Genomic DNA, 20,964 nt, shown 5'->3' with positions numbered 1-20,964 from the left:
ATTCAGAAACAGTGTCGCTGGTACTTAGTTTTTTCCATTAGAGAGAGTCCTGGTCATCAATCTTTAAAAAACTAATTCAAGAGATCTTTATCAAAGATGTTTCTGTATGTTGTAAAAGCAATATTGGCTGATACACGAATACAGATATTGGTATTAGCTTCAAAAATCCAGCTTGAGTCAGGCTCTAATGATTAATATTCAAGCATTATTAGCAAATAGTTCATTTACTATATAGTTGTGTTCAACCTATCTACTTTAAATAAATGGACAAAAGGTGGTGGCCTAGCAGTTAAGGTGCCTACCATGCCGCAACTACAAACCTCCTGGTTCGCGTCAAGCCAAGGGATTTTGTTGCGTCTCGCTTAAAGGTGCAGTGTGTAGGATCTGCCGGCATCTAGCAGTGAGGTTACAGATTGTAACCAACTGAGACCTTACCGAACTTCTCCTGTGTGCCAAGCATGTAGGAGAACTACGGTGGCTGAGAGCGAAAATGGGAATGGCCCTCTCTAGAGCCAGTGTTTGGTTTGTCCATTCTGGCCTACTGTAGAAACATGGCGGCCAGCTCCGTGAAGAGGACACGCTCCGTATGTAGATATAAACGACTCATTTTAAGGTAACGAAAACACAACAATTTCTCTTTTCAGGTGATTATACACTAAAGAAAACATAGTTATTAATATTATATTCCATTTCTGCCAACAGATCCCCCTAAATGTTACACACTGGTCCTTTCATAAAGGCATTAAATTCAGAAGAAGAATATTTTTGTTAAATAAAAGAAGAAGAAAAGAAAATAGACAGAGCCTACTATCATGTTCCTGGTTGAACAGGATCTATGCCAGATCGGGAACAGGACTTACAGATACAGATACATACAGATACAGAGAGCTTTATTTATCCCCGAAGGGCAATTCAGTTTCTGCAGTCCACCGAGACATATACACACATTCATACTGCACAATCATCATTGACAGAGGGAACACAGTAGGTGGCATATGGGGAGGTGCAGAACAATAAAAGTACGAGATTAAAAATGAAAAATATCCACAATAAAAACAATGAATACAAGAATAAAAAACAAGACGAGATAAAAGAATAAAGGAATAAATAAATAAATAGAATAGAATAAAGTGCCAAGAGTATTTGCACATTGCAAATTGTATTCCAAGAATGTACCTAATTGCAAACACGGACAACCATTATGTGGTTAGTGCAAAATAACTGTACATTCAAAGTAAATAAAACATTTTTGTTGTCGTTCATTCATGATAGTTACTCTGCGTTCAGCAGTTTAATGGCGGAAGGAATGAATGACTTGGAGTAGTGGTTTGTCTTTCTGTGAGGAGGCAGATAGCGCCGTCCTGAAGGCAGTAGTGTGAACTCACTGGACAAGATTTGGTTGTGATTAATAATGTTTTTGGCCTTCTGGAGAACACGTTTCTCCCAGAGAGAGTTTAAGTTGCTCTGCTGGGCTCCGATGATTTTGGAGCAGACTTTCACAATGTTATTTAGGCAATTCCTGTCCTTCATAGACAAACCGTTAAACCAGCAAATAAATGAAAAGGTTAAAAGGCTCTCAATATACTTGAGCTCTCTGTAGTCCACTTCAGAGTGTCCTTCATTAGTCTCAGGCATCAGCTGCTTCTGGGGGTCTCAGTCAGGTCAGCCAGTTTAGAGGGGGATCAGGTGGTTCACAGGGTGTCCATGTCTGTTAGCCGTCAAGCTACCAGGCTATCATTTCACAGGGAGGCCACCGAGGGCAGTGCTTAGCGCCCGGTGGTATGCTTTAATCACTGCTCCGTCTCAGCGACAGGCTGTACCTGAAAATAGAAAATTGATGTGACTCGTAGAGTTGGTGTGTGTATGTCTGTATTATTTTTAACATGCAATCTCCAGGTGCTCATTTCAACAGTTCCACTGCTATGCAGTTGTAAAAGTGAGAAGTGTGCTTGGGAGCAGCCCAGATGGGATTTAATGGTCTCATTTCACCAGTTGGAGATGAGCTGCAAATGGACTGTGCAAGGAAAATGCTATTCATATGATGCTCCTGAAGAGTTCTTTTAAGACGTAAACCAACACATTGTCTCACCAAAAATAGAAGAGGAGAAAGGTAGAGGGAAACGCAACATGGTATGGTGTCCCTAAAGGTGACATCAGTGTTTGACCAGCAGTATGTTAAACCTCAGTGCAAAGCTTAGTGTTTTTCACATGAATCAGCCTGGAGGTAATGAGGTAACGATGGCTCTAGATGAAAAGTTAAGGTACCAAAGTTATTACAGTTTCTCCCGAGGGATATAATAATGTTTGTTCCATAATTCACGCCAATCCATCCATCCATTTTTACTCCAATCTCCCCTCATGGTGCCGCTTCACATAAAGTCTATGCCCATTACTACCTCGGTTACTATGGACATGAATCACAAGTTTCATCACAATACAATATTATATCGATTCTTTGGACAACGATACGATATTTGCTGATATAACATAGTCTGCCACGATACGATTTTGATTCAATTCAGTGGCCTGTGATCGATATGAGACGATTTCATATGTCCATTTAACACAATCAGTTCCATTTATATCAACTCACAAAAAGCAACTGAAATATGATTTGACATTGTCATTACCGGACTCTAAAGGAAGGAGGCGCACTTGGACGGAAATGGTGACACAGACGTGCCATGGGAATTTCTAAATAAAGCCGTATCTTAAAGATGATGATATGTATTGATGGTTTCACTTTGCATCGATATTGGATCTTTGATCATTGAATTAATATATCGATCCAGATTGATATATCATTACAACCCTATCGATTACTGTCTAGAACAATTTCAAGAAATATTGTTTTGCTCTTATTTTCATGAATTAGGATTCAACTTTCCAATACCATAACCGCATGAGATAGATAGATAAGACTTTTGGCTACATTTGTTTGGGAATGATTTTCTTTTAATGCGAAGATCTCAACAAAGTAGTTGGAATCATATCATTGTTTGTTTATATCCTTTTACTTAAAGGAACAGTATGTAACATTTAGGGGGATCTATTGGCAGAAATGGAAAATTATATTCATAAACCAAACTCTGGCTCAAGATGGGGTCGTTAACGTTGCTGAGCAGAACACCAAATGCCTAACATAATATCACAATATCACATGAGGGATGATATTGCAGAATACCTCCACTCATAAATTAATCATTAGATTAAAGACACCACAGTCTAATACAGAGCTCCTGTTTCTTAAGAGGAATTCTCACCATCTGAGTTATTGGCAGATTTACAGTCCTGATCAAGAGTATATGTGGCACTAGTGAGCAGCTACTCAAGAGTTCGAGCTTCAGATCAAGCTGATCTTCTGGTTGCTCAGTCAGCACGATGGTGATACCTCTGTTTGCACATTAGAGAAGGAGATTGGCAAAACACCAGGCAGGTTGGGAGGGGGTCTGATTAAGTGACCTTAACAGGTGTACATATTTTTTATCTCTCTCTCTGCACGCCTCCGTTAATGTCAACCTCTTCCTCTTTCCTTCTCGTCTTTGTTCCTCCGTCCTTGCCTCCCTTTAAACTTTATGTATTCTTCCTTCCAGTCTCTGTTTTCACTTCTTGATAAACTCCCTTCCTCTTCAACTTCCTTCCCTTTTTTAATGTCCTTCCTCCCCCTCATCCTCATCCGTTGATATTCAAGGACAGATTAAGCAGTGAGGAGGTCTTTGGGTCTCCACTATCTGGCCTGTTTCCAGTCCTTGCACACCCATGCAGACTTGTATCTAAATGACTGCAGTAGTTGCTTATAACCAGAGTGAAAAGTTGATACAACAAAAGGAACTCATTCCCCAGAGTAACCAGCAGCCAGAAGCCCTCATAACATTCGTACTTGTTTTGCATTGTGGTACATTTATGATGCCTAAAGGCCTCTGAGTACAAGGATCAGCCTCCGGTCAGCCAAGGTTGAGGGGCCCACTGTCAGAAGCCCCTGGGCTTCGGCCCCGTTGGCCCAGTCTGTTATCCGTCCTTTATGCTACCCCGACTCCAATCCTAGTTGATCCTCCCTCATACTCTCCCTAGTGGGTTAATGGACAGCCCAGCAGTGCGAGGGACTAAGTGGCAAACATGATGACATACTGGTAACAGGTTCAGCTAATCATACACAATTCCTGGGCAATGTTTTGAGGCAGTTATTTCAACAACATAGCAACACACATTCCTCCAGTGATGTTATCTCAGCTACTATTGCAGCATTTCTCTAGTCTTTCCCCACATTCATAGCTTTCGTTACTGAGTTATTAATTGATTTATGTTTCGCCGTTCAGTCTAGTGCAATTCAGCACGGTAGCCTTGCAATAAAACATTTAAGACATTTTTGAGGCCTAGTTAGTGTTTTCAGATTGCGTGGTTTTGAAAAGAACATTTTGTCCACCCCACATTTACACACACGAGGGAGGCCAGGATATTAGAAACACCTCTCAGAGTAATGCAGGCAATGCAACAAAGCTCAGGATCAAAATCCACTTGAGCTTTTTCCTCCCTTCTTGTTGTCCCTTCCCGCCAGATGGTTTGTTACTCAGAACCATCTGAGAAGCCGTCATTGGAAACTGTTTGGAAAAGGGCAGGCACTTTTAAAAAACACTTGGCAGGTGATTGGATGAACCATCTGTCAATCAAACTCAGCGGAGAAGAGCGAAAACATCTTTTCCACCGAGAAAAAAGCCTTCAGTGCCGTTCTTTGCTCTTCTGTCAATAAAGAAATACTCTCCGGCTCTGTTATAACTGATGCTATTGCAGCTACGCTAACCTCTTCAGGAGCCATCATTGTTGATTAGAACGAACATAGTTGCCTCTTTGTGTCGTCACGCGCACCTAAACCACACCTGTAGCTCCTCACAAGACGCTGATTGGTCTGTGATCTGGCTTGCCGGCCACAAAAGCGTTACTTCAAGCGTGACGAGATGGATTTTTGTGTGCTATGTGATCCAGCTCCCGTGCAAGGTAATGTGAATGTAGCTGCTGGACACCAAACAGTATTCCAAAATCCACTCTCTCTTTTGATATAGAGATTTCTTTAAGCGCCCTCCTTTCTCCAGCTAGCATGTTGCCTGCTTCACCGCCGCTATTCACTGAGGGATTGCAAACACATTAGAAAGGGTATTACTCTTGGCGTTGGAGCTCGCACAACGGCAAGCCTCTTCAAGGTAATTGTACTCTCTGGGTTTTTTTGAATGGTGTTTGATTGCCTCCTCTGTGGATATATATGGTTCCTGCAGCAGGGTACGTCTTAATATAATGGATTTTATAAACTGTGGATGGTAGTCACCGCTGAACACAGCAGGTGCTGCCTTATTTAGAGGCGTCTGTCTTGTTTCACTCTATAAGACACTGGGCTTCATGTCTTTTCTCCCTTTTCTCTGCATTGTATTTTAGTTTCATTCTCTCTTAAAAGCAAAGAAAAAAATGTGTTTCAGTCCAAATTCTAAGAAACATCAATTAATTTGTAGTTTGAATCTTTCTCAAGGACACTCACAGGCCCATTACTGGTGCTGTCTATCTGTTGAATTGTCCTCAGGATAATTTCTAATTGCTGCATAGAGAACAACCCCTTTTGGGAGGTATGGTAATCAAGCATTCCTACAATACATTATTAATATGCATATTCAGTGGAAGAATTATTTAAAGCCCCATGCGTTCAGTTTGGAACATAAGAGTTTGGATTTATATTCTGCAAATCAAATTGTGTTTGTGTCTGGTGAGTCCAGCCTGTTTGCAAAACAGATTTTTCTTGCCCTCATTAAAATGTTTGATCAGAATCAGCTCTCTCTCTCTCTGTCTCTCTCTGTCTCTCTCTCTCTCTCTCTCTCTCTCTCTCTCTCTCTCTCTCTCGCTCTCGTTCTCATATGTGTTTTTGATGTGGAATTCAAAGCGGCTGCAAATGTATTTTTTATCTGGCACACATTTGTGCTGAGCGTCTTGCCCACCGCTTCTATGCAAAGTGGGTTGAAGGAGAATAGTAATGACTTTGGCCTTATGGGACTTTAATTGAGTGAAGTTCAAACGCAGCCCGTACATCACAGCACCTGTCAATCACATCGGGCCAGGGCCAGGTCTGCAAGCAGAGGGAGCCAAAGAGTGTGTAGCATGCGTGTGTGTGTAGGTGTGCACACGTGTGTCTGTATGTTGCTAAGCCAGAAGGGAGGAAGGGGGGTGTAGTTGGAGGGATGGAAGGATCAAAGCAGCCAGGCTTGGTGCAGTGCAGAACAGGCTGCTCCTCTGCATACCTCCCCTTTTAACTCCCAACTAAAGCTCTTAACTCCAGAGATACGAGCTCTGGCAACCAGGCTCCATCATCAACACACACACACATGTAAGCCATTTTAAAATAACACTACTCAGGCTGTTGCTTAACACTAAAACAAATTACTGAATGAAATGCGATATGATATGCGTGAAGATGTTCGCAGAAAAGCCTTGTGTTAAAGATGTGCTGATGGGAACAAGTGTCTAATGTTTTTGACACCTCTTAAACACATTTTGGTGTGTGTGTGCACACTCAAGGACAACACTGCATTACTGGGCCACATCGTTCACACTACAACACAGCTCAACAGTGCAAGCAAGCAACTGCTGGGAACTAGCATGATATTTTTAAACATAATTATAATACATTATATACAATACTGCTGATCCCCTTTTTGTCAAAGGTTTTTCTGTGTATAACTTCCATCAGAGACGCGTCCTCAATGCCATCAGTCACTTTGTTTAGTACATGAGAGAAAGAACATAGGGCCAAATGAAGGATACAGATACGTGTGCTTGTGTTTTTGTGTTTTTCTTCTACCCAGAAGAATAGGCTAACAAGGAACAAATGTAATATGTTTTTAACAAACCGGAGTATACTATGTAGGGCTGTCCCGAATTTTTTTGGCCTCACAGCTTCGGTGTGAAATATTCAAAGGTATTCAAAGCCTCGCGGAGCAGCGTGACACAGCAGGCTGACATGTTCTTCTGTCTGTCTCCATCTCCTCCATGAATGATGAATAATGGGATTATTCCTTATTTCATGGCCTATTTTGGGATTTATACATTATTATTACATACTTATATACACCGATCATCCATAACATTAGGACAGCATGGGCACCCTGACAGGTCTGTGGCTACTTGGACCACTTTTGGTAGGTCCTGACCACTGCAGACCGGGAACATCCCACAAGAGCTGCAGTTTTGGAGATGCTCTGACTCAGTCGTCAAAGTGGCTCACATCCTTATGCTTGCCCATTTTTTTTGTGCTTCCAACACAAAGTTTAAAATATTCACTTGCTGTCTAACATATCCCGCCCACTGTCAGGTGCTATTGTAACGAGATAATCAATGTTAATCACTTCACCTGTCAGTGGTCATAATGTTATGGCTGATCGGTGTATAAAACGTTTTTAAAAATTAAAAAGCAAAGCATTCAAATAATGATTTGGTGATCGAATACCATGGCAACGATCAAAGCTTTGAAGCATTCAGGTCCGCCCTAATACTATGTGATGACGTTTACGTTTGTGTCAGTAACATAGTTTTTATGATAATAAAATAATAATTGTAATTGTAATAAAATCTAATTTTATTTAGATTAATGTATTTACTACAGATTATAAAAGAATAAATGTGTGTAAGATTACTTCCTCCATTGCTGTGTACAGTGATGCACACATTTATAAAAAAAGAGTGAAGTGTCTCATATCCAGCTGACCTGAATTTGCCCCTTGATGCTCAAAATTAGCTGCTGGACAAAACGTTATTTTTGTAATACAAGTTTGAGGTTCTGTGACAGATGATCTGCATCATCAAACTAAGCCGGCAGTCCTTCCTACAATCACATTCAGATGTATTCAGGGAAGTGGGTATTCGCTTTGTTGAGAGGAAAGCAAAATTCAAGTAGTTTTCCATGGAAAATATTATTCACTAGCCAATTACTCCTACTTTAATATGAGGTCTGCGCAACAGATGATGTTGCCAACGATTCAACAAGCAGGGTCTATTAGTTTCAACAGATGTTTCATGTAATTGGATTAACCACATGGTTTCACATAGATTTCTTTATTATTTGTATACGTCATGTATAGCTTAGTCAATAGCTTTTTTTTAAAAAGTTAAAGCATGACCATTACTATAAAGTCAGAGGTATTTGCAAACCTGCGAGTTTGGTTTTATTGGAAACAAAGCTGCGGAGTAGTACATCTGTTAGTGCTGAGAGAAAATTCAGAGCAGCTCCACCAACAAATGAGTCGGACACGCTCTATAAATTCCTCAAATGTTGCCTGTTTGTGTGTATTTAGGTTTGATGGAAACTTCAATACCAACGTCTCCAAGACCATATGCTGTGACAGACTTTCCCCCAACGTCAACAGCCGAGCTTTCAACCCTGGACGGGACCTCAACTCAGGTATGTTAGACACATACACACACACAAAACACACACAAAACACACACAAAACACAGACAGACCAAATGAAAGGAGAATTTGCTTGCATACAAACTGACCTGGTTTAACAAATGAAACATAGACACACAAAGCTGAAACCATTTATGAATCCATTTCTTTCTACTGTAGACTGCCCCCCCCAATTTTGAATAATTAAACAGCAGTTGTTATGGCAACCAGTTTTTAATTAAGAAGTTGTATTATCTTTTCTATTCTTCTTATCTTCTGAAATGTTAAAAGGGGTGCACATTGATCTGAGGTGGAAGTAATTAGCTGTGCGTGTCTAAAGAGATGTTTTTACAGCCTCTCCTGTGCTCCCTCACTCACACTTTCTCTCCTCGTTTTTTTCCCTCCCGTTTGATTTTAAAATGATTTTTACAGCCTGAGATCAAATGCACTTTGTTTGACTTTGAACTCTGTCTGTAAATGTATTCAGGTAGTGTGTGTTTTTACCATCCTGTTGTTATGGGATTTGTCAGTTCTTTGTTTCTCTCCTCATTTTACCTCGAATGGAAATTGCATCAGTTGTCACAAAAATGAGGTGTGTTCATGTCATTGTAGTACAAACATCTCACCTCGGCATCGTCCTCCCAGGTCGTACGAGAGAGAGCAATGGAAAACAGTTTGATGGTGTTCTCACTGCGCCAAACAATACGTTTATTGAGGCTCCAGATTGCATAAGCACATTGCAGAATGTTAGCATGTAAAACCCACATGTGTCTGCACCACATATGTCGGTCTGCTTTTGATTAGGAGGAAAATGGACCAAATTGACTAAAAACCAGACAAAGGCCAACTTTCCCCTGCTGCTTTTTCTGTTCTGATGCCATCGCTTGGATAGCGGTGCGTTCCCTCTGCTTCCAGAGACGAAACATCAAGCTGTATTGCATGCGTTTCTGACACGTATGGGCTGCATCTCCCAGAATAATCTTACTTTCTATTAAACGTACAGTCTCAGTCCAGCACACATGGTAAGGTTATTACCAGTTCCCTCCAGGAATTTGTGATTGTATGATCGCAAGAATTCAACAGAATCGAACCGATCCCTTTAACGTTTGTGAGTAAGATCCTGTAAGTTTTCAAAACCCTAAAATATTTCTACAAAAAGTTTATTGAAAATGATTTTTACCAAGAACTGCAGTTTTCAGCCTAAAAATAAACCATTTCATAACCGCATTTAGCAGCTACAGTCAAATAGAAATCTAGCTTCAAACCCCACTAACACCTTTCCTTTCAACTACATAGGGGAGAGCTGTATTTCCCTATAGCATGTCTTGTCAGATAGTGCTTGCCCCATAGACTCTATTTAAAGAAGGACAACATGTCAGCTCCCCAATAGTGAAGCCAAAACATCTGGATCACTCCCTGGTGGCTGGCTGCAGTATAAGTCATAAATCCCATCCCCTCAAACTAAAATGTCAAAGTACATTTTTCCCAAAGATGGTTTCTGTCATTTTAGGTAGTTCTTATCACACTGTTGTGTTCAAGTGTTCATTTTTCTGATAAGTTTGGTTTAAATTAGTTATCTGATGCTATAAATAGGGGGTGACACATCATGATTGACAGCCAATTTGATCATAATTGTAGTTATAGAGAGTGTCTTCATAGCCAAACAGCTACCGTGATGCTAATATAGCAGCTAGGTGGCTCACGCTAATGAGCTGCAGCCACACTTGGCGCGTGATTGGCTCGGGCCGGTGTGTGTGTGTGGAAATTGAATCATTTTAGGGGTGATAATCCCAAAAGAACTCTGTAAGATCCTGGAGGGACTGCTTAAAGACATCCTTAAGTTTGAAATTAAGTGCTTATTGGATCATCAAACAGCTCCTGAAACCTCCGCCCTCACCACACTGTTCAGACGCCAGAAACAATTCACAATTTTTGTAACTTTCTAAATCTGAAAGTGTGTGCTGTTATCCCTATTTGTTTGATTAAATTGCGTCTCTCTATGATGCTAAATTTTTCGTTTGTAACAGATCATCACTTTTGCCTCGAGGCGTGTTCAGAGGACACTTGATACAAACCAGTTTATTTGAAGCATACTAAACCCTTTACTCCTCCATTGCACCCTGGATATTGCACTTGCCCCCATCTTCCTTCCCTTTTTACAGGAAACTTCCAACATCATTTGTTCTTCTTCTGCCCCCCCCCCCCTATTTTTTCCAGGCGTCCCAGCCTGCTCCTCTCTCTGCAAACCATTCATAATGACTGCCATTCATAACACGTCACCATCAGCTGGGTGTTATTTTCCTTGCAAGCCAGTCACGGCGAGTTCAAGTTACCCCTCTCGTCTCCCTGTCCCTCACACTCAGCCCTCCTTGACCCCCACGTTCCCAGCGTATTCATTCTCTCTCATTTGTCTCAGCCCAGTCTAAACAAGCAGCTACAGAGGGGAAGGAAGGGGGGAGGCAGCGGGTGAGAGAGAGAGAGAGAGAGAGGGATAATTGAGAGGGAGAGAATGATGAATGAAGGGGAAGAAAGGAGGGGTGAGAGCTGATTGAAATGGAGTAATTGTATCAAGACTGTATTGTATTCTTTCCATCTTCTCTCCTCTTATCTTCAATTTTACTTTTTTCTGTGAGAGGAAGGGGGAGATGGGAGAGAGATGGTGGATGTGGGAGGCATCAATAGTGATACCAGCAGGTGGGAGTGAAAAGACAAGTAGATGAGAGATGACTGGCAGTGAAGTGCTGTGGGATTAGAGGACTAGTTTGATCCATCTTCTTTCTACCACCCATTTTTTTCCTTTTTGCAGCCTTCCTTTCCTTCCTGTGCAATTTCATCCATTTCGGAGCATTCCAACTTTTCCAACAACTTCAACCCCGACTTTAAGTTGGAGTACCACTGAACACTTGTCACATTGACTTGCATTCTCCATGCCAAGTTGTTTGGCTATGTGTGTGACCTTAAATCATTTTTTTTTAGTTTACTTGTCACGCTGCAAGATCTTGCTTCATTTGCATCAACTCAATAGAACTTCAACTAAACTCAACCGAACTTAAATTAATTACGGCATACTACTCATGTTGTAAATGGTGCACGGACAGATTTTTATTTTTAAAACCATGTGATTAGAGTGAAAATGTAGCACCACACGTAGGGTTGCACAATTAATCAAAATAAATCACAGTAGGGCCTACTGCAATTTTCAAATCGTAGGAAACGCATTAAATATAGTCGTCCCACAGAGATGTCCTGGCCTACACATCATATTCTACAGGCTTAGGAAAACATCTTCGTTTCGGTACAGATCCCGCAAATATCACACCATAATCATTTTAGTGTTTTTACAATGAAAATGAGAATAATGATGTAAAAATTATCATTCTCTCTAAAATCGCAAATCATATCGCAACTGCAATATCAGTCCAAAAAAATTGCAATTAGATATTTTTCAAAATCCTTCAGAGTCTCACTATTATCTAGGTATAATCTGTTTGTTTATAAAACACGCTAACACCGGGGCTCTATGGAGGGCGAGGTTGAATGGTGTGTTGCCCATGCTTTCGGTCCAGCACCGTGGTCCAGACTAAAATATCTCAACTACTATTTAATAAATTGCTGTAAAATTATGTTCAGACATTCATGGTCCCCATAAAATAAATCTAATCTAACTAATCTTTTTGATGATCCCCTGACTTTCCATCTAGCGCCATCAGTCGGTCCATTATCTTGTGAAATATCTCCACATCTACTGGATGGATTGGCACAAAATGTACAGACATATATGGTTCCCAGGCGAAACATCCTACTGACTTTGGTCACTTTTCCTCTAGTGGCAGTATGAGGATGGGTTGTCATGACATGCATGTTCCCCTCAGGATGAATTGTAACAACTCTAGTGCTCCCTTCACTTTCCATGTAGCGCCATGTAGAAATACTTTGGTTTATGACCAAATACCTGCAAACCTATTGACATCCCCATCATGCTAATGAGCATGCTTACGTGAACATAACCTGCTAAACATCAGCATGTAAACATTGTCATTGTGAGCATGCTGATGTTAGCATTTAGTTCAAAGCGCTACTGTGCCAAAGTATAACCTCACAGAGCTGCTGGCATGGCTGTAGACTCTAATTGTTTATTCAGTCATGCATAGAGTAAACAGAAATGGATAAGGAAACTATGCTGTAATGTTACCATATTTTTAAAGTAAGATATTTATCGGATTGCTTGTCTCATTGTTGTTAATAAAGTTGGTTAACATCGTGTCTGTTCCCTAGATCTACATGAAAGAAAGAGCGAGAGAGCTACCAGATATAGGAGTGATACACTTGAGTGGTACTTAACTTGAATCATCTCTGCTAGCGTGTGGTACTCAAAGCGTTACATGTGGTGTGTTTATGTATGGAAGTAGATGCAGATATATCAAAGCAGGTCATTACAAACACTCAGTAGTATTAAGGTGGTAGGAAATGGGTGTCATTTGGGTCCTATTTATTGGCTTGTCCATCTGTTTCTGGGAAGCTCTAAACACTGCTGGCAGAGTGGAGCACTGTAGCCTGACAGATGTATACAGAGCCCTTCTTCCACTGTCAACACAACCGAGTGTTTCCTGTTTATATGAGCCTCAGAGATGGATGGAGCGACCGGGCAGGGATGATGTATGATGGGCGACCGCGGGGTGCGAGAACCTGCCGTGTCTCAAAACTAGTTATTTTGCCAAGTGCATGTAGTCAGAGGTGTGTTTTGATGCTGTTTATAATGTTTGGCAGTTTGACGGTTTCACAGTGTAATTAATCTATTTGTATATATATTTAATGAGTTTTGGATTTTTAGTGTTAGTTGAATATTTGACATATGATTTTCCACCACTCCCATAGAAAAGAAAAATAGTCTTTGGCTCGTAATATTGCTGCGAGGTTGGAAAAGGCCAAAACAGGTTGTCGTTAGCAGGTGATTAATTCAATGTGATCACAAGCCAAGAACCACATTTAGGAACCATTTAGACCCAGCTGTTGTGCATGAATGGCGGTTAGCATGTCTGGCAAAGACCATAGACTTAATTAACTAGATATTTGAAATCCTACCCGTCTGTGGAAACCTCCACCCGAATAATAACAAATAGTCAGCTAAATGGCAAAATAGTTGTTGGATGTGTACAGCTGCTAATGACCTGCAGAAACCACAATGGATATTTATTAGATGTAACAAATTAAACGTTGTACAGTAATACCTGGTTAAATCAAACTAAACTTTCTCTGAGGAAATATTACATTTTGGACTGAATATTATAGATTCATTTCTAGCCAGAAACAAGAAGTAGCCATGTGTGGCTATTGGGATTTAAGCAGAGACATAAAACAGAAAATCAAATTGCAGTTTATTTCATAGCCCTACTGTATATCTAGAGTTTCTCTCTGATTTGCATCCTGACAAGATTTGTGCTAGATTATATTGATAGGATTAGTTCATTTACTGCTTGAGGGTTTGTCATGGTTGCTTTGCATGTCTGTATTTCTTAAGAAATAAATTGATTTAACAGCTGCATTATTGTTTGATGTTACTATAATAAAGCCTACTCTGGTGGCCACGCTCTGTTTCCTCTGTTTTCGCCCGTAAAGTTTCTATTTGTGTCTCTCCAACTCCCTCCTCCCTCCTCCCTCCCCCGCCCCATCTCTTTGTGAAAGGCCGTTTTGTGTTGCAGTGAGCGGAAAGGAAGTTGCTGGCTTTGTGATGGGATCTCTGTGAAGATACTGTTGACTCTGTGACCCAGTAAAAAAAAAAAAAAAAATCTGTCTGTTAGTGTTGAGCAAATACTTGGGCTCAGTGTTTCTGCAGAGGTTGTAGTTAAGGCTGTTATTTCAGCTCGCCCTGCAGTCACAGTTGTGACACACGGATCGAGTTCCGGTATCCAAATGAGAGACGTTCTGTATACTTCGCAGTAGTCGAAGAGCTCAAATTTACTTCTTCTTCATCCGGTTAATTTATTCTATGAGGTGTGAATGGGGAAATCATTTACATGTCTATACTTATTTTGTATCAGAAAGGGCGGTATTTAACTCCTCGTCCTGCCTGAATAGGCAGGTTTGCATAGATCTGAATTAGGTATGAAAAGGCCAGTAACAGAAGGCAACTGTTTATCAGAGGGAAAGTTTACAGAAGTTTATTTGGCTCGTTCAAGATGAGCCATGCCTGCTCAGAATCGATCACCGCACAACAAAATGCATGCTGGTTAGTTAAACATATACAGTGATTACCTCACAAGATCAAGGCAGCTGCAGTTTTTAGAGCCAGGCGTCACAGTTGCTCTCCGCCGACTGCAAAACATCAGGGCATGATGAGAAATGCCTGAGAGCTTATTGGTTTAAATGTTGGATCAATAACATGATGGTCTGTTATTAGCTAGCTCACAGTTAATGTCTGTATAGTACGCCACCCGTCGGCTCGGTGTGTCAGGGCTAAGATGAGATAAAATCATGTGAGAGGTTTCTCTCACCTACTCTGATTCACACAGGAGTCACAGTTAACCCCTGAACTTGAAAGGTCTCAATCCTGAAAGAGGTCAAAGGTTAAATCTAAACAAAGTGAAACTCTCAAAAGTACAGAATTCCTTATGTTTCACCTTTCTTCCATCTTGCCTTTCCCACTTCCTTCCTTGATCTTTCTCCTCCCCGTTTGTCTCTCCCTTATCTCCTTTATCCTCCCCTCTTTTTTTTAACATGCTCCCTCTCTGTCTCTTCCCTCTATACAGTGTTAGCAGACAACCTGAAGTCCAACCCGGGGATAAAGTGGCAGTACTTCAGCTCAGAGGAGGGCATCTTCACAGTCTTCCCTGCCCACAAGTTCCAGTGCAAGGGAAGTTACGAGCACCGCAGCAGGTACGGACTGACTTCTCCTTTTGTTTAACATTTATTTTATTGTCGAGCTCAAGGTTAAAGCCAGACACGCAGTTTGCCAACTGATATCACTCGCCTGGCAAAGTATCAAAACAGGCTGGCTTGACGTCAAAAACACATCAACTTGTCCCTCCTCCCTTACTCCTCCTCCTCACCCCTCCTCTCTGTCAGTTGCTGCGGGGTGGCCCAGAAGCCATGTTGATGGCATGCTGCCCTCACACACCCTGACCACACATAGCCTTGACAGGAATGTGGCTCTGTACCACGAAAGCCTGTTGGAATTTCACACCTCCAGTGTTGTTGTTTTTTTTTGTTTTTTGTGGCTACAACCGAAAGTTTTTTCTTTCTATATTATTTTGTCTCTCTCTTGCTTTCTGTTGCATTTTTGCATGGGCTCTCACTTTTTTTTTGATCATGTCCTTTGAATTCTTTTCTTCTGGCTGTTCCAGTCAGTGAGCTGGCATACAGCCATGAGAGAAATGACGTTACTTGGCTTGCTTCAAGTGTGAATGAGGCTTTGTGAGTACATCGCTCCCTCTCCACCCTGTGTTAGTGTCTCCTTGTCCAGTAGACCACACACACTGACCACCTACCCTCTGCACCCCATCAACCTGATCATAATACATGAACACTGACACCAATTATTGAAAACATACCTCAAGATAATAGATTAAGATCTACTTTTATACCAACAGCAAGCCGACAGTGGGCACATACGTAGTCTGCTTTTTGTGGATCAAGCGTTTATCATTTTATCACAGAGGGTCCATGATTTAATACTACATACTGTAGCAGGACGTTTATTATGTTACTTTAGTTTTTTTTACGTGACTATGATCCTACAAGGCCTGAAAAGCTGCTGAAATCTTATTTTGTAATTTTAAAACATGCAAGCAGTAACTGAAGCATAAGATTCCTTTTATAACTTTTGAAGCTTGAAAGTCCCATACAGTTGTGGGAAGTCGGACACATTTGGTTTTGAATAAATAACTCTGCAATGACAGCGTGACATGAAGAAAGTGTTGAACCTCCACCAAAAATAGCAGAAAGGGAAGGGGATCTCTTGTGAAAACTGTAGCTGAGTGCAGAAACTCTGACAAAAGCCACCCAGAGAGACAAGGGATGAGGAAAGGGTGAAGCAGATACATGAGACACGGTAAACAGTTGCAGTTAGCTTACAGGAAACTACATTTGTTTGTTTGTTTTTTTCTTTTCTTTTTATTGCAAGACAAAAGACAATTCATTAACAGAACAACAAGAGGATGACAAGAACAGTGAATACAGGCCAGTTAACACACTTTTGCCATTGGATGAGAGAACCACGCCAGTTGCGTGGGTGTGTGTAAATAAGTAATAAAGGTAGTTAACTAAGAGAAAGCATAGGGAAGTAAATAACTAAATAAATAAATGAGCAATGAACATAATTCATTATGATAAATAATAACAATTATGATAATAATAACATTTATAACAATAATAAGGTCAAGGGGGCGCCGCCCCGTCCACTGGCAGCGAAGCACAACGGGGGCACCGTCAGGGAACTCCAGAACGGGTCAGCAGGGTCAGTCCGGCAGGATCAACCGGGTTATTGTTTCATTTTGTACTTTGAAATTGTATTTATGCATTTATTCATTTTCAATAAATATACACATACATTATTTCTTTCTTCTTTTTTTTTTTTTTGCCTGATTGGCCTAGCTTTGGGGTGCCCCCAGAGCCTTATAGGAGAGGGCTGACCCATTGTTGGCATGATCCCTTAAAAAAACAGCTCCCAGACCCAAGGGAGGTGGCCTGTTTATCAGGGATGGACTGTCATGTCATTTAGATGTGAAAAGGAGGAATAAGTTGACCCGGCCTACCTCCCGCCTGCCGCATGCTCTAGAGAGAACCGTCCTAGTGCCCCGAGCGGAGCCCCAGCCACCAGGGATCGGGCGGGGCACGGCCCCGACATCCTCATGTGTCATAATTGTTACTATTACCCTGAGGGAATGACATTATGGTGGCGGAGAGGTTTTAGAGAGATGGGAACAATGATAAATAAATACAAATGCAAACAACTTTAGAAAAAAAATACATTTGTTTCTGCACTTATTTTTGCATTTTATTATCACTGATCAAATACTGTCACAGTTTGTGTTAATATTGTCTTGGGTTGAGGATTGTATGCGTATTACTGTGTAGTAAAATGTCTGATCTCAACAAGCATGTTTGTTTTGTGCGTGTGTTCCTGCAGGCCTGTGTATGTGTCTGCGGTGCGTCCCCAGTCTAAACACATCGTGGTGATGGTGGACCACGGAGCGTCTGTAACTGACACCCAGCTTCAGATCGCCAGGGACTCTGCACTGGTCATACTCAACGCCGTAGATGAACATGACAAGGTTAGTGAAAGGGAATAAACCTTATCTCTCTTACCTTGCTTTATTAAGAAGAATGCATACATCAAAAATGCCAAAATGCTTTGGAAAATCAAAAAAGACATTTTCAGTGTTATTCCAGCTAACACATGTTTTTAATTTGATCTCATTATTACTCCTCCCAAGATCTCCATTTTGTCAGTAGCTGAGACGGTTCGCTCCTGTTCTCTGGACCAGTGCTATAAGAGTCTGCTCTCTCCAGCCACCAGTGAGACCAAGAGGAAAATGAGCACCTTCATCTCCAACATTAAGGCATCTGATGCAGCCACACAGCACGCAGCAGGCTTCCAGAAGGCCTTCCAGCTGCTCCGAAACACCAGCAGTCTCTGCAAACACAGTACCAGTAAGAAATCGTGAAGTTGCGGTGACGCTGCATATTAGGAATGTGCCCAGTTGTTGGTGTGCTGCCTCAGAGATCAATTCTAGCTCTTAAGTTTTATGGGCATATTTTAATCAATTCTCTTGTCAATTTATTTGATATTACTTGACATGAGTGTCGTGTTTGTCTCTGTTTTCTATCAGCCACAGACATGGTGATCATCCACCTGTCCTCAGGTATCACGTCTCGAGAGTCGTCGGAGCAGGAGAAGAGAGCGACGCTCAGTGTGGTCAGAGAGGAGAACCGACACCTCAACAACTCGGTCATGATCCTCACCTACGCACTCATGAACGGTAGGTCACTCGTATTTAAGGCTCGTGGCTGGTTAAGGGTGGTTTCACCTAGATTTTATGTACCCACAATAAAACATGTTGTTTTTTTTCTCCTGCGAGACACTATTGCAGCAAGTGATCTGACAGTAAAGATAAAAATGAACACAAAATGCAAATTACCTGATTATTTCCCTCAACAATAATTGGTTAAACCTGAGTATCGTGCTGCAAATGGAATTTTTTAAAATACCATTATCACAGAGGTTTCACTGCTGATTTGTTTTTTTTTTATATATTAAAAAAAAGAGGAAAAAGAAACATCAACTAATAAATTCCAAGATTTGTTTTGAAAAATAAGATCCAAAGGGGCTCTACTTGTACTTTAACTAAAGCTGAAACCAACATTTTACTTACAATTTGGACTTTCATTAATTTTTTTCAGTGTAAAAGGACACTTTCACAGCGTTGTGAAGTGTCTGCTGTGTATAAACTAAATGAAGTAGCCTGTAGCCTTCTCGGTTAGCTCACAACAACACTTACTTGTACACTTATATTAATTGGTTTACTTTACTTGGGTATTTAGAACCACAGCCTCTTTTAGAAATAAAGCACAAAACAGTCGATGAACACCATTCTTGGCCCTGTATTAGTCACATATTCTCCATTCATTTAGATTTGATTTGATTTTTTCTTGTTTTGCACATACAGTATCTCAGGCTTCATTATTTTTTGCTCTACTTGGAGCTTTTTCTGTGTGTTAGATATTCTTTCTCTATGTTCTTGGGTACAATGTGTTCAAGAGAAGACTGAAGGTTAGAGAGGTGCTCAGAAACCTCAAAGGCTTTTTTCTGCGTGTGTGTGTGTGTGTTGGTGTGGTGTGTATGCTTCCTTTTCCTCTTTCATTGTCCTTGTCCATCCATCTGCCTCCTCTGATTCCCGCCTCCCTCCGCAACACACACACACATACACTCACCTCCGCTGCGCATGCATTAGTCCACCATTAATACAAATCGTTTTTGCATCTGAGAATGGAAATTAGGTACATCTAAGAGAGGACAGAGTGAGACTTCAAAGGGCATGCTGCTCATTCTGTGTGTGACTGACAGAGGACCTTGGCTGTTTAAAGAGCTCCATGATGAAAAGGATGCAGAAATCTATCATCCTCTGAGTTTATTAGCATTGCATATCCAAAAAAACATTTGTTTTGTTGCTGACGCTGTTGCACACAGCTGAAAGGCCCACTGTGGGTGTGCTTGTCTTATTCCCTGCATCCCCTGCCAAATGTGAAGTGCTGATTGTTCAAGGAGATCAGCAGTCCCTCGGCAGCATAATGCAGAGTTGTGTGTGTGTTGATGAGATACCCACCTCCCTCATCAAAACTGTGTATGGTAGCCTGAATAACCTGCTGAATAAACTGTCAGCTAGACATATGGTTTCTACCCTACACATCAATCATTACCTGCGTATTACTCACTGTATTTTGCATACAACTTTTTGATTTAAAAAAAAAAAATGTAGTTTATAAAAAGTCAGAAAATACTGAAAAATCCCAGTTACAATTTCTTAGAGCACATATTCATGTATAAAATGGAGAAAACTCAAAAATCCTTGCATTTGATAAGCTCGAACAACAAATGTTTGGCATTGTTTATTTCATGAATCTGAAACTGGACATAGTGTGATTCGAAGCTCTAACTCTAAGGAGTAAATAGTAAATTAGTAAATTAACAAACGTGTCTTCCTATCTCGCAATTCCTTTGTGTCTTGCTCATTTACAGTTTCTAATGTGTCCACCTTTTAAAGACACTTCTATTTAATTTAAAGATGCTTCTCTGTCATTTCAAAATATGCAGAAAATGAACCACACTAAAATCAAACCCACTCACACAGAAGTAACACATGCTCTTATTCGCCTGAGCATAAAGGGCCTCTCAGCCCTCCAGGTATCCTCATTAATATGAACTTCACTGCTTCAATAATGTGTGTGCAATGATCAACTTACATGTGCAGGGTGTGTTATTGTGGATAAATGTTCCCGCCATACCGGCCGTATGTGTGATTAACACACTTTCAGCCAGGGAAAGTAATTTCCTCTAACGGACAACATAACAGCTGATCTAAGCAAGACCCTGACAGGTTTTTCATCATGAGTTGTGTGTGCTTTTGTGTCAAGGGAAGTGTTAGTAGGAGGGATATAAGGAAATATGGCAACAACATAAAAGAGGGAAGATTTCAGGTGTACAGTGTTTTTTTTGGTCTGGACTGTGCTCAAAAATAGCTTGTTTTTCATATTTGCAACCCAAGCTTGGACTCAAAGTCACAGAGATTAGCAGCTTGTTTAATATACCGTTTTGGTAACCTTTTACCAAAGGTAAAACCTGTTAGGGGTGGGTTTCATAAATGAAATAAATCGTAGGCTCGAAGTAGAACTTTTAGGTATCATTACACACACATGTTAGGTCTTTTATCTGACCTACCTCCTCTGAAGTAACTCTCAAACTGCTGTTTTTTGTTTTCTTAGCTTGGTAGTTGCTCCAGTAATGGGAGCACAGCACACACAGATTGAGTAAGTGGGTGATGACGGGCTGA

At 40.9% G+C, this 20,964-nt stretch overlaps 1 protein-coding gene across 2 annotated transcripts in view; it reads left to right on the top strand.

The window, feature by feature from the left end:
- The window catches only part of cachd1 (cache domain containing 1), a 102,847-nt gene that overhangs the window by 52,953 nt on the left and 28,930 nt on the right, over nt 1-20,964 (top strand). For both annotated transcript variants that reach the window (XM_037770342.1, XM_037770343.1), the window contains 5 exons: nt 8,325-8,431; nt 15,166-15,292; nt 17,544-17,688; nt 17,851-18,067; nt 18,247-18,396. In XM_037770342.1, the coding sequence (XP_037626270.1) occupies nt 8,325-8,431; nt 15,166-15,292; nt 17,544-17,688; nt 17,851-18,067; nt 18,247-18,396 (746 nt within the window). The remainder of the gene's footprint in view (nt 1-8,324; nt 8,432-15,165; nt 15,293-17,543; nt 17,689-17,850; nt 18,068-18,246; nt 18,397-20,964) is intronic.

The sequence above is a fragment of the Sebastes umbrosus genome, chromosome 5 (genome assembly GCF_015220745.1).
Source record: "Sebastes umbrosus isolate fSebUmb1 chromosome 5, fSebUmb1.pri, whole genome shotgun sequence".
NCBI classification, from domain to species: domain Eukaryota; kingdom Metazoa; phylum Chordata; class Actinopteri; order Perciformes; family Sebastidae; genus Sebastes; species Sebastes umbrosus.
Note: the sequence above shows the minus strand (reverse complement) of the source record. Positions and strands in the feature narration are given on the sequence as shown.